The 16,760-nt window shown below is 37.9% G+C and overlaps 1 protein-coding gene across 1 annotated transcript in view; it reads right to left on the reverse strand.

Annotated features, from left to right (window-relative positions):
• Window positions 1–1,434: 1,434 nt before the first annotated feature.
• Window positions 1,435–16,760, reverse strand: part of LOC150075985 (prolow-density lipoprotein receptor-related protein 1-like) — a 1,358,636-nt gene continuing 1,343,310 nt past the window's right edge. The window contains 1 exon segment of the mRNA XM_090387555.1: window positions 1,435–2,229. Coding sequence (XP_090243681.1) covers window positions 2,071–2,229 — 159 coding nt within the window. The 3' untranslated portion in view covers window positions 1,435–2,070.

The following is a 16,760-nucleotide window of genomic DNA, read 5'->3' on the forward strand; positions in this document are numbered from 1 at the left end:
CACATTTTAAGAGTGGAAGCATTAATATGGATTTCTTAATTACAACTTAATGAACATATTAAAAACAATTTTACATTTGTTCATATAATTATGAAGCACAATTTGTTTATGTTTTGTGTTTGACAGTTATGTATTAAAAATTATGCTATCTCTTAACATGTGTGTTCCATCTAATCATTTAGAAGGCACATACACACAATGTTTTTTGCATACATATGCACATATACATAAATACAATGAAAATGATGAAAAAAAGTTGTTTACACATCTATCAGCTTGCTTAAATTATTTTTACTTCATCAAGAAATATATGTGAATTATTATATGCCTTGTAATATTCAAAATGAACAGTGGCTATTTCAAATATTATTACAACTAGAAAAATATTACCATTATGCTTGATAATTTCTCTAAATTTAAGATGAAAATTTTTGTAGTGACAAAATCTTAGACATTAAAATAAAAAAATAAATAACAACAAGTAAATATACAATGAAATATTAGTGACTTTATAAGAAACCCAGTATTATCACTGCCACTCTTAATCAAACTCAATACAAGAGAAAACAATAACTGGACGTTGAACACAATTTGGCACCTCAGGAAATTTTAATCCTGTATGTATATCATAAAATGAGTTAGCGGATCACAAGTAAGTACTATATGGTCTTGATGGCAAGACAGCTACTTTCTTGTTATATTAAAAAGTATGACTGTAAATTGGACAGCAGAAAAATAATGACAATAACCACTGTTCAAATTAGAGAATTGGAAGAATAATTATTTCAGGAAGGTTGGCAAACATGTTTTTGTTTCTGTATACATTTTTTTTTTTTTTTTTTTTTTTGAAAAACAAAGTATATACATTGGAGACATGTTTTCTTGAATATCAGTCATTTCCATATACAGAAAAACAGATAGCTCAATGATAATTTACCTCTGAGCGATATTTCTTGGATGAGTTACTTAAATCCGAGCTATATATTATGATAATAAATAAGTGTTACTGATACCATTAGAAAAAAAAAAAATAATGAAAAATTTGCCAAAAATCTCAAGTTTTCACGTAATGTTTACAAGCTGCAGTCTAGCCCTAAATATTTCTTTACACTAACTCACAAACATACATAGTCACATATGTATACGAAAAATAAATAAATAAAAAAACATTTTTGTCACTTAGCATGTAGAACTGCTATACCTGTTGCAATTTAACCTATTTGGCATTAAAACAGCTATTCTTTTTTAAACTTATACTGGCAAAAATAAATTGCAAAAAAAAAAAAAAAAAAAACTATAAAGTATATGACCAAATATCACAACATATGAGTAAACCAGAAAAAGGTATTAAAATTCAGTATTTTTGCTTTAAACAAGTTCAAAGTTTATACATTTCAAAATGGATAAATAGGAACACTTTATAAAAATAAAATTGTTCTAAAATAATAAATGGAATTTTCCTAAGATCTGTTTAATTTAGACAGTGGTCAAAAATCAATTCGACTTTAAGGAGTCTTGGTTAAGAAATTTTAAAATTTCTTCATACAAACAAAAATGTGTCCATCATTAGCCTTGAGCAACATCACACTTTGGCATGAGGTCATTACTCCTCTGACTGAATTTCCACATGTGGAATAAACTTAAATGCTGACTTCTTAAATTACTGTGGATTGGCTTGGTAAGACTTGGGCTAATGAAGTTAATCAGAGACAGTGTAACTTGGGATGAAAAAAATATATATCAGAGTTATTAACATGAACAAAAAATACACCAACAAACTATCTATGGCCAGATTTTTTTTGTTAGCTGCCTTCGATTCTTCCTTTGGATGCAGAAGACAACCACAGCCTTTGCCATCAGTGAGCAGTGTTTCTCAATGTAACTGAGAAGCCTTAGAAAATGATGCTACAGCGGTGAGCTTCTCTGATCACTACCAAGTTCCACAGCTGCCACAACTTTAATAATACACCACTAAAAGTGTTACTTATCAGTTGTTTCTGCTATTCTTTTCAGATGCTTTTGTACATGTACACTGGGCTTTTAATCCTTTTATACATCTTCTGAGTAATTTCAAGCCAGTGGGTGACTTGTATCGTGAGCAGTGTCATGTGCCTGGCCATCAAAGTATTCTACATGGAGGTTATCACTTTGAAGTAGTCCTTTCTTCTCTTCACCTGGACCACCAGCAGGATACAGGGAATCATATACAGGATTAGCAAAGTTAGTTGCCTGCAAAAAAAATAAAAATAATAAATAAATAAAAAATAATCAAGAAAACAAAATAAAAAAAGAGAAATGACATAATGTGAAAGTAAATGTTAGATAAAATTAACTACACTAAACTTAGGACTGGGGTAAGAATTATGCCTTTTTATATTTAAATTCCATCACCATGGCCTGAAACATAGAATGGTGAAGTCAAGCGAATAATCCCTGAATTTATTTATAGGGAATCTGGTCTTCTGTTAAGAAACACATTCAAAACAAAATAGAAAGCAAAAGCTATTAGTTACAGAAACCTTTAACAATGAACTGTGATAATAAAACACATGCTAGTATATAATCTGTCTGGTGTGAGATAGTTGGAAGCAACGGTATAATGAGAGTGGGAGTAATCTACAGGCCAGGTGATTGTGAAGATTATGAGGAGAGCCTCTACATGCAAATGGAATGGGCAAGTAAGTGTGAACGTCTTATTATGGGTGTCTTTACTTTTCCTCTAATTGATTGGAGCAAATGGGAAGGAAACTCAACATGGGGACAAAATTTTAAAATCAACTAGTTGATTGTTATTTGTGTAATGTCAGGGAAAGTACTATAAGTATTATATCATAATCTGCTTTGCCACGCTAACCTTTCATGTGCCACAGAAAAGGTTAGCTGGTAAAGGCAGATTATGAGAAATCGCTGGCAAAGAGAGCATAGGGTGGGGATAAAGAATTCTTCACATATATAAATGCAAAGAATAGAAGGATAAATCAGATGGGATCCTTATGTAATGGACGTGGGAGAATATTAGATATCCCAGCTGTTGTTGCAGATGAACTCAACAGTTACTTTTGCATTCAAATTTACAGAAGAAAAACCCTTTCTGTCAATAAGAAATTATGGGAGTGAAGTTGAAAAATATGTAATTGATGATACTGAAATTTTACACGATTATTTAATGAAAAAGCTTTGTGCCTACATGGGAGTAAGACTCCTGGGGTTGATGGCATATACCCTATAATTTTAAGGGAGGAGGCAAGTGAGTGCATTGAACCATTAAGGCTAATTATGAGAGCATCATTGGACTCCATTGGATTGGAAAAGTGCCAATATATCTCCAATACATAAAGGTGGTTCTAAGAGTGAAGGGAGAAATTACCAGCTGGTCAGTCTAACTTCAGCAGTAGGAAAAATGATGGAGGCAGTGATCAGGGGATGGAATTCTGGGTAATTTAGATGGAAATGGAATTCTGAATGATACACAACATGGTTTTTAGCATTAGCATTAGTAGAGGCATTTGATGCAAGAAAGCAAGCTTATGCAGTATCAGCCAAAAAGAAAAAAAAAAATAAAATAAATAAAATATATAAATAAATAAATAAAACATACCCACTTCCACTTCACCCCTCTGTTCATTCGAAATACCTGTCCAGCTGAGCCTTAAACTTATTTAGGCTATCAACTTCCACGACAAGGGATGGAAGTCGGTTCCACCAACCAACCACCAGCTGGCTAAAGGCAAATTTCCTCACGTCTCTCCTACATCTGTCTTTCCTCAATTTGAATTTATGCCCTCTCAGGTGATTATTCTGAGCAACAGGAAGAATCCCATCAGCATTGAGCATGCTCAAACCATTCAAGGCTTTATACACCTCTATCAGATCACCTCGCTGGTGCCTAGTCTACACACAGTGTAATTTGCAAAACTTAAGCCTTTCTTTGTAAGAGCACCCCTTTGTTCCATTCACTAATCTTGTTGCCCTTCTCTGCACTCGTTCCAGCATCTCTACATCCTTCTTGAAATGAGGCCTCCAGACCTGTATACAGTACTCTAGGTGTGGCCTGACCATTGCCTTATACAAGGGAATAATCACATCCTTATCCCTGCTAGAAAAATTCCTATATATCATCGACAATACACCATGAGCTACTCTTGCAGCCCGCGTGCACTGTCAGAAAACTTCATATCTGCCTGCACAACCACCCCCAGGTCCCTTTCATTCTCTACCACTGCCAGTGTAGTACCACAGAGTTGATACGTTGCTCTGGGGTTGCTGTTTCCCATATGTAGTAATTTACATTTGTCAATGTTAAACTTCATTTGCCACCTCTCAGCCCATCTGCTCAACCTTTCCGGATCCTGTTGCAGTAGCATAGTGTCAATAGTGTCCTTGACAACCCTGCCAACCTTAGTATCGTCTGCAAACTTGGACATTAAGCTTGATATACCATCATCAATATCATTTATAAATATAGAAAACAATAATGGACCAAATACTGAACCCTGAGGGACTCCACTAATAACATTAGTCCACGATGAGCAGTGTTCATTGATTACCACTCTCTGTCTTCTCCCTCTCAACCACCCCTTTATCCATAGCAGCAATTTGCCTCCAATGCCACACTGCTCCAATTTGTGCAGCAGTCTTCCCTGTGCAACAGTATCAAAAACCTTGCTAAGATCCAAGTATATAATATCAAAGTTATTCCCTGCATTCAGCTCTTTTGTGACTGCATCATAGTATCCAATCAAATTGGTCAGGCAAGACTTCCCCTTAACAAAACCATGCTGTGTCTGAGCTATAACTGAAGTCTTGTCTAGATGATCCTGCAGTGCTTCTTTAACCAGTGCCTCCATTAATTTTCCAGGAACAGACGTTAAACTAACAGGTCTATAATTACTTGTGTCGCCCTTTGATCCTCCTTTGTGAATTGGGGTCACATTTGCACATCTCCAGTCCATGGGTACTTCCCCTGAGTCCAAGGAAGCTCTCATAATTATGGCTAAGGGTTTGCTTACTTCCTTTGCTGCCTCCTTTAATATAACTGGATAGATTCCATCCACTCCAGGTGCCTTTCGTGTATTTATCATCAACAATTTCTCCTCCACTTTACTCTCAGTTATTACAAGATTCTCTAGCTTACTGCCAGAGTTGAATACACCTCTGGCATTCCCCTCGCTGAATAACTCTTCATGTGTGAATGTCGATGCAAAATATTCATTTAGTTTGTTAGCTACCTGAGCAGGATCATCAACAGTTGACCCATCGATATCAAGTGGACTAGTCTGATTCATCCCCTTCCTTCTAGCGTTTACATAAGTAAAGAACTCTTTGCTGTTTTTCTTTGCATCCCTTGCCAAAGATTTCTCGTAATCTGCCTTCGCCTGCCTAACCTCCTTTGTAACTTGGTTATAGATCAACTTGTATCTATCATAGGCTTCTGTGTCACGTGTTAATTTGTATGTATTCCATGCATTTTTCTTCTCTGCCATATGTCTCATTAGTTCATCTGACAGCCACTTAGGCCTAAACCTTGAACAATATTTCTTGGTTGGTATGTAAAGCCTAATAGCTTCCAAGATAAGTTCTTTGAATGCTTCCCAATTTGAATTTGCTGTTGGTAACATCATCAGTTGGTCCCACTGTATAGATTAAATACTGTCTCAGTCCATCGTAGTCGCCTTTACGAAAGCAATAACCCTTCCCTTTACCCCTAATGGTAGCTACCTCTTTGAGTAAATCCCACTTCAGCATACTGTGATCACTGCCACCTAGTGGTTCATTTACCTGCAGATTCTTAATGCACGAAGAATCACTACTGATAATCAAATCAAGAGTATTACTCTCCCTAGTTGCCTCCCAAACATGATGATGTAGAAAACAATCATCCAATAAATTCACAAAAGCCTTGCTAGTGTGTGAGTGACCAGCCCCCAAATTCCAGTCAATATCTGGGAAATTAAAATCCCCCATTATAAGACTCTCTGATTTACTGGCCCACTCTTTCCCTGTTCAGTTTCTTATTATACTCATCAGAGTCATTAGGCCTATAGCATACTCCTACTCTCAATTTTGATCTCCCATTGCTTATGTCACACCAAACTGACTCGACACTGCACTGTCCAGCAATGTCGACTGGTTTCACTTCCTTGGATTTTATGTATTTCTTAACTAATAGCATAACCCCTCCTCCCTTCCTATCCTGTCTGTAGACATTGTACTCCCCAAATTCCAGTTCTGCATTCCTTATATCTGTGTGACACAATGTCTCTGAAATCCCCACAATATCTGCCTTTGATGTTTTGAGCAATACCTCAAATTCATCAAATTTATTTACTAAACTCCTAGCATTGGTGTACACACAAGTATACATGCACCTGTTCTTTTTCTTAGCTACCCTAACACAACCCATGTGTTTACTTGTACCCCAATGATTCCCAGCAGTCTCTGAGATATCCTGCATCTTATTTTCTAGGCTTCTGTTCATTCCAATAGAAGCAGTGCAAGAATCACTTTCACCTCTGCCAGTGGCTACTGTTAATCTATTAGTCCTTGTATCCCCCCAATCTAGCAGCTTTCCGACCCACCTAACACTGCCTCGATAGCATCAGCAAGCATTCTTGCACCCTTTCTATTTAAGTGTATCCCATCCCCGTAGAAGCAGTCTTTCCTGTTAACAAGTACAGACCAGGCTGAAAAAAATTCTACCCCTTGAGCCTTGCACAATCTTTCCAGGGCCGAATTGATCGACAGGGCTCTCATCATATACTCCCTCCTATCGTGTCTGGGCAGAATTGCAGACTCTTTCAAATTCAACCCTAATTCACGGCTTTTTTTCAACAGTGACCTGTACTTGTTAAGTAATTTCGCCGGTCTCCGACTCTTAATATCATTAGTGCCAACGTGTACAGCTATATCACCTTTTGTGCCCATAAAAGATGATATCCGCTCAACAACGTCATCAACCTTTGCCCGTAGACATATCCTGGTCCTGTTCCACCTATCCTTTTTACAAAGCATGTTTCCCGTTTCCCTGACAATAGAGTCACCAACAACTACTAGTTCCTTTGGGACCAGCGCATTCTGCCTTGGGGGCTGCCGCTGTGTCGCGTGATGACCAAGTGAAGGGACCAAAATCATGTTTAACAAATCTGGTTAGCTATTTTGCCAGGGTCACTCATGAGTTGGATTTAAGGAATAATTTTGACTGTTTAATTGGATTTCAGCAAAGCATTTGACTAGTCCCAAATGAGCAGTTATTTTATAAGCTGGAATAGTTTGGAATCATAGAGAAAATCCTTGAATGGCTAGCAAGAATGGCTTCTGGGAAGGAGGCAGAGGGTTGTGATAAATGGTTATTCCTCAGATTGGTTTAATGTAAGAAGTGGGGTTCCCCAAGTATCAGTATTGGGCCCACTATTGTTTTTGATTTTCTTAAATGACATCAGTGAAGGGATAGAGGGTGTGATGTCTAAATATGCAGATGATGTAAAGATTAACAGTACCCGCTGGCAGATGTCAAACTGATTCTTGTACTGCTTCTATTGGAATGAGCAGCATCCTGAAAAACAAGGAGCTGGGGATTTTTGGGGACTGCTGAGAGTCATCGTGGAACAAGTAAATATATGGGCTGTGTTAGGGTAGCTAAGAATAAGAATAGGTGCATACAGCAGGCCCTCGTTATAACGCGGTTCGCTTTACACTGATTCGCTATAACACTGTTCTTATATAATAATGCTGTCAGTATTATTATATAAGAACTTATATAATTTGTGACAGCATTATAATACTATAATGCTGTCACAAATCACTATAATGCAATTTTACAGATTGCATTTTTGGCACATTTAAGGAAATCGTTTCACTTGACGGAGTTGATAGCTTGAAAATGGATGGCAAAACAGCATTAAAACGTTTCCCACACCGACTTGAGAAATTTTCCCACGCTCAGTGAAATTTTCTCGCACACTAATTTAATTGCAGTACAGTGACTTGTTACGTAGTTCCTAGATCAACAGTATACTGCTTGTAATATCTGCATTATATGCATTTATCTGGAGTCTAGTCATCACTCAGTACAGTATTAGACATTGTGAGTAATGGATTGTAGCATAATGCAACCAACGCAGTTACATTTTCAAAGAGTTAATAATGGTGGATAAGAATGAAAAAGCAACAACATCTGGATGCAGTATGAAGGCCACAAATGTAAGAAAAAGACTGAATTTGAAAATTAAATTAGACGTTTTGAAGAGAATGGATTCCGGTCAACGACAAGCGGATGTGTGCCATAATTTAGGACTGGAAAGTTTAATTGTAAGACCAATTATAAAAAATAAAGTACTAATTTTAGCAGCGGGAAAGACAGCTGTTCCACTGCAAGCAACTAGGGCTAGGCTGGCTATTAGGATTGAAATGGAGAGACTTTAACTAATTTTATTGAAGATAATATCCAATGCAGAATTCAGTTAAGTTAATATTATAAAAGAGAGAGATTAGCCAATATGATGATTTGAATTTGAATAGATTTAAAATCCAGGGAGAAGCCGCAAGTGCAGAACAAGGAGCCGAAACTTAAGAACTGGTTAAAATTATTGAAGAGGGGTATTATGTGTTATACTTCTCAACAAGAATTTTAACATAGATGAAGCAGGACTTTTTTGGAAACGAATGCCTAAAAGAAGTTTCATATTGAAAGAAGAAAAAAACATGCCAGGTTTCAAAGCGGCGAAGGATCGGTCGACTTTATTGCTGGGTGGCAACACTGCAGGGGATGTAAAATTAAAACCCCTTTTAGTTTACCAGGAAGAGAGCCAAAGTACAAACCAAAATCAACACATTTTTCATAAATTTATCAATTAAATTAATGATTTTCATTGGAATTTTAAGTTTAATTTTGATACGTAAGTAGTTACCATATAATTATTATATACGTATGTAATGCAGAATATTTTACATGTACAAATATTTGAATATTAAATATTTTGACCGACATTTGTGCATCTTTTCACCACAGTTAGGAAATATCCTAATGCACTGACCGCAACTCACAAATACATATGTTACCTTATGGGAATGCAGTGCTCATTTAGCGTGGATTCACGTTAAGCAGGGGTCGCCTGTATATAATAGTAGTAGAGGATTGTGATGCAAAAAAGCAAGCTTATGTAGCATCAGTCAAAAAAAAAAAAAACCCACCCATTTTACACGTCCATTCCCTCTAAACACTTCTCCAGTTCCTCCCTGAATTTATTTAAGCTATCAACTTCCACAATGACATACTGAAGTTTGTTCCAGCAATCAATTACCCGCTGGCTAAAGGTAAATTTCCGCACATCTAGTCTATAACTGTCTTATCTCAATTTGAATTTATGCCCCCTCAGTTTCATAATCTGAGCAAGAGGAAGAATTCCATCAGAATTGAGCATGCTCAACCCATTCAAGACCTTATGCACCTCAATCAGATCACCTTGCAAGTGCCTAGTCTCCAGACTCTGCAATTTGCAGAACATAATCCTTTCTTGGAAAGATCACTCTTTCGTTCCCCTCACCAATCTTGTTGACTGTTTCTGTACTCACTCAAGCAACTCTACATCCTTCCTAAAATGAGGCTTCCAGACCTGTACACAGTACTCAAGGCATGGCTTGACCATTGCCTTATACAAAGGGATAATCACCTCCTTTTCCCTACTAGCAAAATTCCTGTATATATATCATTGACAATACCCCATGACCTGCTCTGGTAGCCTGTCTGCACTGCTCAGAAAATTTCATATCTGACTGCACAATTACTCATAGGTCCTTTTCATTTCCTACCACCCTAAGACTGGTACCACACAGTTGGAACATTTCTCTGGGGTTACCCATATGCAGTACTTTGCATTTGTCAATGTTAAACTTCAGTTGCCACTTCTCAGCCCATCTGCCCAAATTTTCTAGATCCTGTTGCTATAGCACATTGCCATTACTGTCATTAACAACCCTGCCATACTTTGTATCATTTGAAAACTAAGAATTATTTTGGCAGAGAAGAAAAATGCATGGGATGCATATAAATTATCGGCTGACACAGAAGCCTGTGGTAGTATAAGCTGGTTTGTAATCAAATCACAAAAAAGCATGCGAAGGCAGATTACGAGAAATCTTTGGCAAAGGATGCAAAGAAAAACAGCAAAGATGTCTTTATTTATGGAAACTCTAGAAGGAAGGGGATGAATCAAATTGGTCCACAACATCAACGGTCCGATTGTTGATGAACCTGCTGAGGTGGTTGACAAACTGAATGAGTATTTTGCATCTACATTCATACATGAGAAATTCTGTATGGAAGTGGAGGTCAAAAGCTTATCAAACTCGGGCAGAGAACTAAATGATTTCGTAATAACTGAGAGTATAACTGAGGAGAAATTGTTGAAATGGAACATAAGAAAGGTACCTGGGGTGGTTGGGATCTATCCAGTTATATTAAAGGAGGCAGCAAAGAAAGTAAGCAAACCTTTAGCCATAATTATGAGAACTTCCTTGGACTCAGGGGAGGTCCTCATCGACTGGAGATGTGCAAATGTGACCCAAATTCACAAAGGGGTGGAGGAATCTAAGGGTGACACGAGTAATTACAGATCTGCTAGTTTAACTTCTTTTCCAGGGAAAATAGTGGAGGCACTGGTTAAAGATGCATTGCAGGATCATCTAGACAAGACTGCAGTTATAGTTCCGACACAGTGTGGGTTTATTAAAGGGAAGTTTTGTCTGACCAATCTGATACTATGATGTAGTTGCGAAGTAACTGGATGCAAAAAATAATTATGATATCATATACTTGGATTTTAGGATAGCTTTTTATACTGTTGCACATGGAAGACTATTGTACAAATGGGAGCAGTATGCTATTAAGGGAAAATTGCTGTTATGGATAAAGGGATGGTTGAGTGGGAGAAGACAGAGAGTGGTAATCAATAGACACTGCTCTTTGTGGAGTGCCCCAGAGTTGGGTCCATTGTTGTTTTCTGTATTTATTAATGAAGGTATATCATGCTTAATGTCCAAGTTTGCAGACGATATGAAGGTTGGCAGGATTGTTAATGACACTACATTATTGCAACAGGAACAAGAAAAGTTGAGCACATGAGCTGTGAAGTGGTAACTGAAGTTTAACATTGACAAATGTAAAGTAATGCATATGGGTAGAATTAACCCCAGAGTAATGTATCAACTGTGTGGTACTACACTCAGGGTGGTAGAGAATGAAAAGGAACTGGGGGTAATTGTATAGTCATATATGAAGTTTTCTGAGCAGTGCAGACAGTCTGCAAGAGTAGCTCATGGTGTTTTGTCAATGATATACAGGAATTTTGCAAGCAGGGATAAGGAGGTGATTATCCCCTTGTATAAGGCAATGGTCAGGCCACACCTTGAGAACTGTATTCATCTGTAGGCCTCATTTTAGGAAGGATGTAGAGCTGCTGGAATAAGTACAGAGAAGGGGAATGAGATTGGTGAAAGCAACACAGGGTTGCTGTTATGAAGAAAGGCTTAAGTTGTGCAAACTGGAGTGTATGGAGACTAGGCACCTGTGAGGTGATCTGATTGAGGTGTATAAAGCCTTGAATGGTTTGAGCAAGCTCAATGCTGATGGAATTCTTGCTCTTGCTGAGATTAATCGTCTGAGGGTACATAAATTCAAATTGAGGAAAGACAGTTGTAGAATAGATGTGTGGAAATTTGCCTTTAGCCAGTGTCTGGTTGATTGATTGTTATTATTATTATTTGTTTTTTTTTTAGGAGCATTAGCAACTAAGGCCATATTGCTCCGGGGATATGTGATTGTCATTCCCTGACCTTTCTGCATCCTCCGTATTTGGTGGTCATAGGTGGGAACCCCGGTCTAATCAAGAAGCATGTGCTATGAAGTTTTTTCTGCCCACCTGGCTATGGAGACACCGTGGCTGGTTGATTGATGGAACAAAATTCCATGTATTGTTGTAGAAGTTGATAGCTTAAATAGATTCAATGCAGAACTAGACAAACATTTGGAGTGAATGGATGGTGAAATGGGAAGGAGTTTTTTTTTTGGCTGATGCTGTATAAGTGGCATACTAATCATATGCTTTTACTAATGCAAATGCTAATGTTTTCATACATCCACATCCTGACTATACATAGATAGATAATGTTTTTATTGAAATAAACATTATCTAATTGTCATAATGTAATTTTACAGAATGCTTTGTAAATTTATTGTTTATCAGATACAAATTGCCATTAAGTCAAAAAAACCAAACAAAAACAAGATTATTACAAGTATAGGCATGTAATTTCCTTTCCATGAATCGTTGCTTTCACTATAAACTACAGATCAGTGTGAGAATGAAGGCAGCTTTTTTCAACTGGGGTTATAGTTAGCTGATTTCAGGTGTTTCAGCCTATAGGATATGCAAATTGACCCATGATTTCACTTTTACACACACAGAGCAATATCGCATTAGCTGTTGATGGGCTATATAATAACTATGTGTGAGAATGTGAGTATGCTTCATTACTGAAGCATACTTTCATATCACTCACACAGTAGCAAGGCTTTTGTGGATTTATTGGATGATTGTTTTCTACATCAGCATGTTCGGGAGGCAACTAGAGGGAGTAATACTCTTGATTTGATTATCAGTAGTGATTCTTCATGCATTCAGAATCTGCAGATAAATGAACCACTTGGTGGCAGTGATCACAGTGTGCTGAAGTGGGAGTTACTCAAAGAGGTAACTACCATTAGGGGTAAAGGGAAGGGGTATTGCTTTCGTAAAGGCGACTACAATGGACTGAGACAGTATTTAAATTCTATACAGTGGGATCAACTGATGATATTGCCAACAGCAAATTCAAAATGGGAAGCATTCAAAGAACTTATCGTGGAAGCTACTAGGCTTTACATACCAACTAAGAAATATTGTTCAAGGTTTAGGCCTAAATGGTTGTCAGATGAACTAATGAGGCATATGGCAGAGAAGAAAAATGCATGGGATACATACAAATTAACACGTGACACGGATGCCTATGATAGATACAAGTTGATCTGTAACCAAGTTACAAAGGAGGTTAGGCAGGCGAAGGCAGATTACGAGAGATCCTTGGCAAGGGATGCGAAGAAAAACAGCAAAGAGTTCTTTACTTATGTAAACTCTAGAAGGAAGGGGATGAATCAGATTGGTCCACTTGAGATCGATGGGTCAACTGTTGATGACCCTGCTCGGGTAGCTAACAAACTAAATGAATATTTTGCATCGACATTCACACATGAGGAGTTATTCAGCGAGGGGAATGCCAGAGGTGTATTCAACTCTAGCAGTAAGCTAGAGAATCTTGTAATAACTGAGAGCAAAGTGGAGGAGGAATTGTTGAAGATAAACACAAGAAAGGCACCTGGGGTGGATGGGATCTATCCAGTTATATTAAAGGAGGCAGCAAAGGAGGTAAGCAAACCCTTAGCCATAATTATGAGAGCTTCCTTGGACTCAGGGGAGGTACCCATTGACTGGAGATGTGCAAATGTGACCCCAATTCACAAAGGGGGATCAAAGGCTGACACAAGTAATTATAGACCTGTGAGTTTAACTTCTGTTCCCGGAAAATTAATGGAGGCACTGGTGAAAGAAGCACTGCAGGATCATCTAGACAAGACTTCAGTTATAGCTAGGACACAGCATGGTTTTGTTAAGGGGAAGTCTTGCCTGACCAATTTGATTGGATACTATGATGCAGTCACAAAAGAACTGGATGCAGGGAATAACTTTGATATTATATACTTGGATCTTAGAAAGGCTTTTGATACTGTTGCACATGGAAGACTGCTGCACAAATTGGAGCAGTGTGGCATTGGAGGCAAGTTGCTGCTATGGATAAAGGGGTGGTTGAGGGGGAGAAGACAGAGAGTGGTAATCAATGGACACTGCTCATCGTGGACTAATGTTATTAGTGGAGTCCCTCAGGGTTCAGTATTGGGGCCTTTATTGTTTTCTGTATTTATAAATGATATTGATGATGGTATATCAGGCTTAATGTCCAAGTTTGCAGACGATACAAAGGTTGGCAGGGTTGTCAAGGACACTACTGACACTATGCTGCTGCAACAGGATTTGGAAAGGTTGAGCAGATGGGCTTCGAGGTGGCAAATGAAGTTTAATATTGACAAATGTAAAGTACTACATATGGGAAACAGCAACCCCAGAGCAACGTATCAACTCTGTGGTACTACACTGACAGTGGTAGAGAATGAAAGGGACCTGGGGGTGGTGGTGCAGGCAGATATGAAGTTCTCTGAGCAGTGCAGACGAGCTGCAAGAGTAGCTCATGGTGTATTGTCAATGATATATAGAAATTTTTCTAGCAGGGATAAGGAGGTGATTATTCCCTTGTATAAGGCAATGGTCAGGCCACACCTAGAGTACTGTATACAGGCCTGGAGGCCTCATTTCAGGAAGGATGTAGAGCTGCTGGAACGAGTACAGAGAAGGGCAACTAGATTGGTGAATGGGACAAAGGGGTTCTCTTACGAAGAAAGGCTTAAGTTTTGCAAATTACAGTGTCTGGAAACTAGGCACCAGCGGGGTGATCTGATAGAGGTGTACAAAGCCTTGAATGGTTTGAGCATGCTCAATGCTGATGGGATTCTTCCTCTAGCTCAGAAAAATCACCTGAGAGGGCATAAATTCAAATTGAGGAAAGACAGATGTAGGATAGATGTGCGGAAATTTGCCTTTAGCCAGCGGGTGGTTGGTGGGTGGAACAGACTTCCATCCCTTGTCGTGGAAGTTGATAGCCTAAATAAGTTTAAGGCTCAGCTGGACAGGTATTTCGAACGAACAGAGGGGTGAAGTGGAAGTGGTTATTTTTATTTATTTATGTTACTTTTTTTTTTTTTTTTTTTTTGGCTGATGCTGCATAAGCTTGCTTTCTTGCATCAAATGCCTCTACTAATGCTAATGCTAATGCTAATGCTAATATCTAAAAGAAGAAATAGGTTCTGTACCAGCACTGACAATATCCATTTTCAAATTTCAACCTTTTTTTAATATGGTTGCTAGTCTAGTCTTGAATCATGCATAATTTGAAGGACAAAATTTGTCTTTTTACACAAAGTACATAAACCAGTGTGAAATTGGTGGTTGATTTTATGGAAAATCAGCAGCTTAGACCATAATAAGTAAGAATCTGCTGTGGATGTTCAATAATGTCTAGAGCAAGATCTCTGTGCAATGCTTCCACTATCCATAAAATGCTGTAGATAAATTTCCAATGAACTTGTTTTTGTTTCCAATGTTCTTGTTTATACTCCAGCACTAGGGGCTCATATCTGGTGGTGAGTATGGGCTTGGCATACCCAGGGTCCTGAGTTGTATATCATCATTCTTCTCTTTCTTGGTGATTCCCTTCTACTTTTGACTCACTCTCTCTCTCTCTCTCTCTCTTAGGGTAACTAGGGAATTTTTTTTTTTGGTTGGTGCAGCATAAGCCTCAGGCTTCCTTGCACCATATAGTAATAATAATAAAAAAATATAACAACCATCAGGTCAGAGAAGTTTACAATAAATCATGAATACAATCATTCATCATATTTAGCAGTCATGGGGTTCAACCAAGATCCACTCAAACAGCATATGCTACAGCACTCTTCCTCTTGACCACTTGGCTACATAACTCGGCTTTGACTTCTGAGGTTAGAGCTAGTGGAATTAGACACTGGAAGTGCTACTGATTTCCAGCTGTAGCAAATGGTAATACTAACTGAGCTTTCTTTTAGAATTGACATACAATAATAGTAGTAGTATTAGTAGTACTGGCATGTGATGCAAGAAAGCAAGTGTATGAGCTTATGCAGCATCAGCCAAAAAAAAAAAAAAAAAAAAAAAATCACACCATTCCCTCCAAATGCCTGTCCAGTTCCTCCTTAAATTTATTTAACCTATCAACTTCCACAATGACAGATGGAAGTTTGTTCCAGCAATTAACCACCTGCTGGCTAAAGGCAAATTTCCGCACATCTATTCTACATCTGTCTTTTCTTAATTTGAATTTATGCCCCCTTAGGTCCATAATCTGAACAAGTGGAAGGATCCCATCAGAATTCAGAGTGCTCAACCCTTTCATAATGAATAATCAAAGGAGTGATGCCAAATTTAAGGTAGTCTGGGGCCCTGATTCACAATCATAATACCTTAAGAGGCCATTTTCTAATGCCATATGCACAGGCTAAAAGGGTACTTCAATATGAGTGAGATATAAAAGAATGGGGGATAGAAATAAAAGATGAATTTTTACACGTACCTGTTTCATTATAACATATGGGAACATAACATTCAGCATCACTTTAAAAACTTTTTTCCCTTTGCACATGCAAAAAATTTGCTATGATTTCTTCATAATCTATTGGGTATCTCTTAAGTTCAGCATCACACAGGAAATGTGACATTTATGTATTTCTTTTCATTGCAGCTGCTGAGAGATGTGCTTGTGTTGGCTCTGAGAAAGAAAGAACATATTCAGCTTATTTAACTTGTTGGTGGTCAGAGTCAGGAGAGCATAATTTATAAAAGAAGAATTTAATAGATTGATTACATCACCTAATGTTTGCTACTAATGAAGAAACAACTGTCAAGGTGGCATCTTTGATGGATGTCTACTGAGACACAGCATGGGTTTGAGCCTGCATTTTAAAAGCAGAAAAGTGCACCTTTGTACGATGCAGAACTTCAACAATGATCCAGACCAATTCAAGT

Source organism: Mastigoproctus giganteus, chromosome 13 (assembly GCF_048544385.1).
Source record: "Mastigoproctus giganteus isolate SK-2022 chromosome 13, ASM4854438v1, whole genome shotgun sequence".
In the NCBI taxonomy this organism is placed as follows: Eukaryota; Metazoa; Arthropoda; class Arachnida; order Uropygi; family Thelyphonidae; genus Mastigoproctus; species Mastigoproctus giganteus.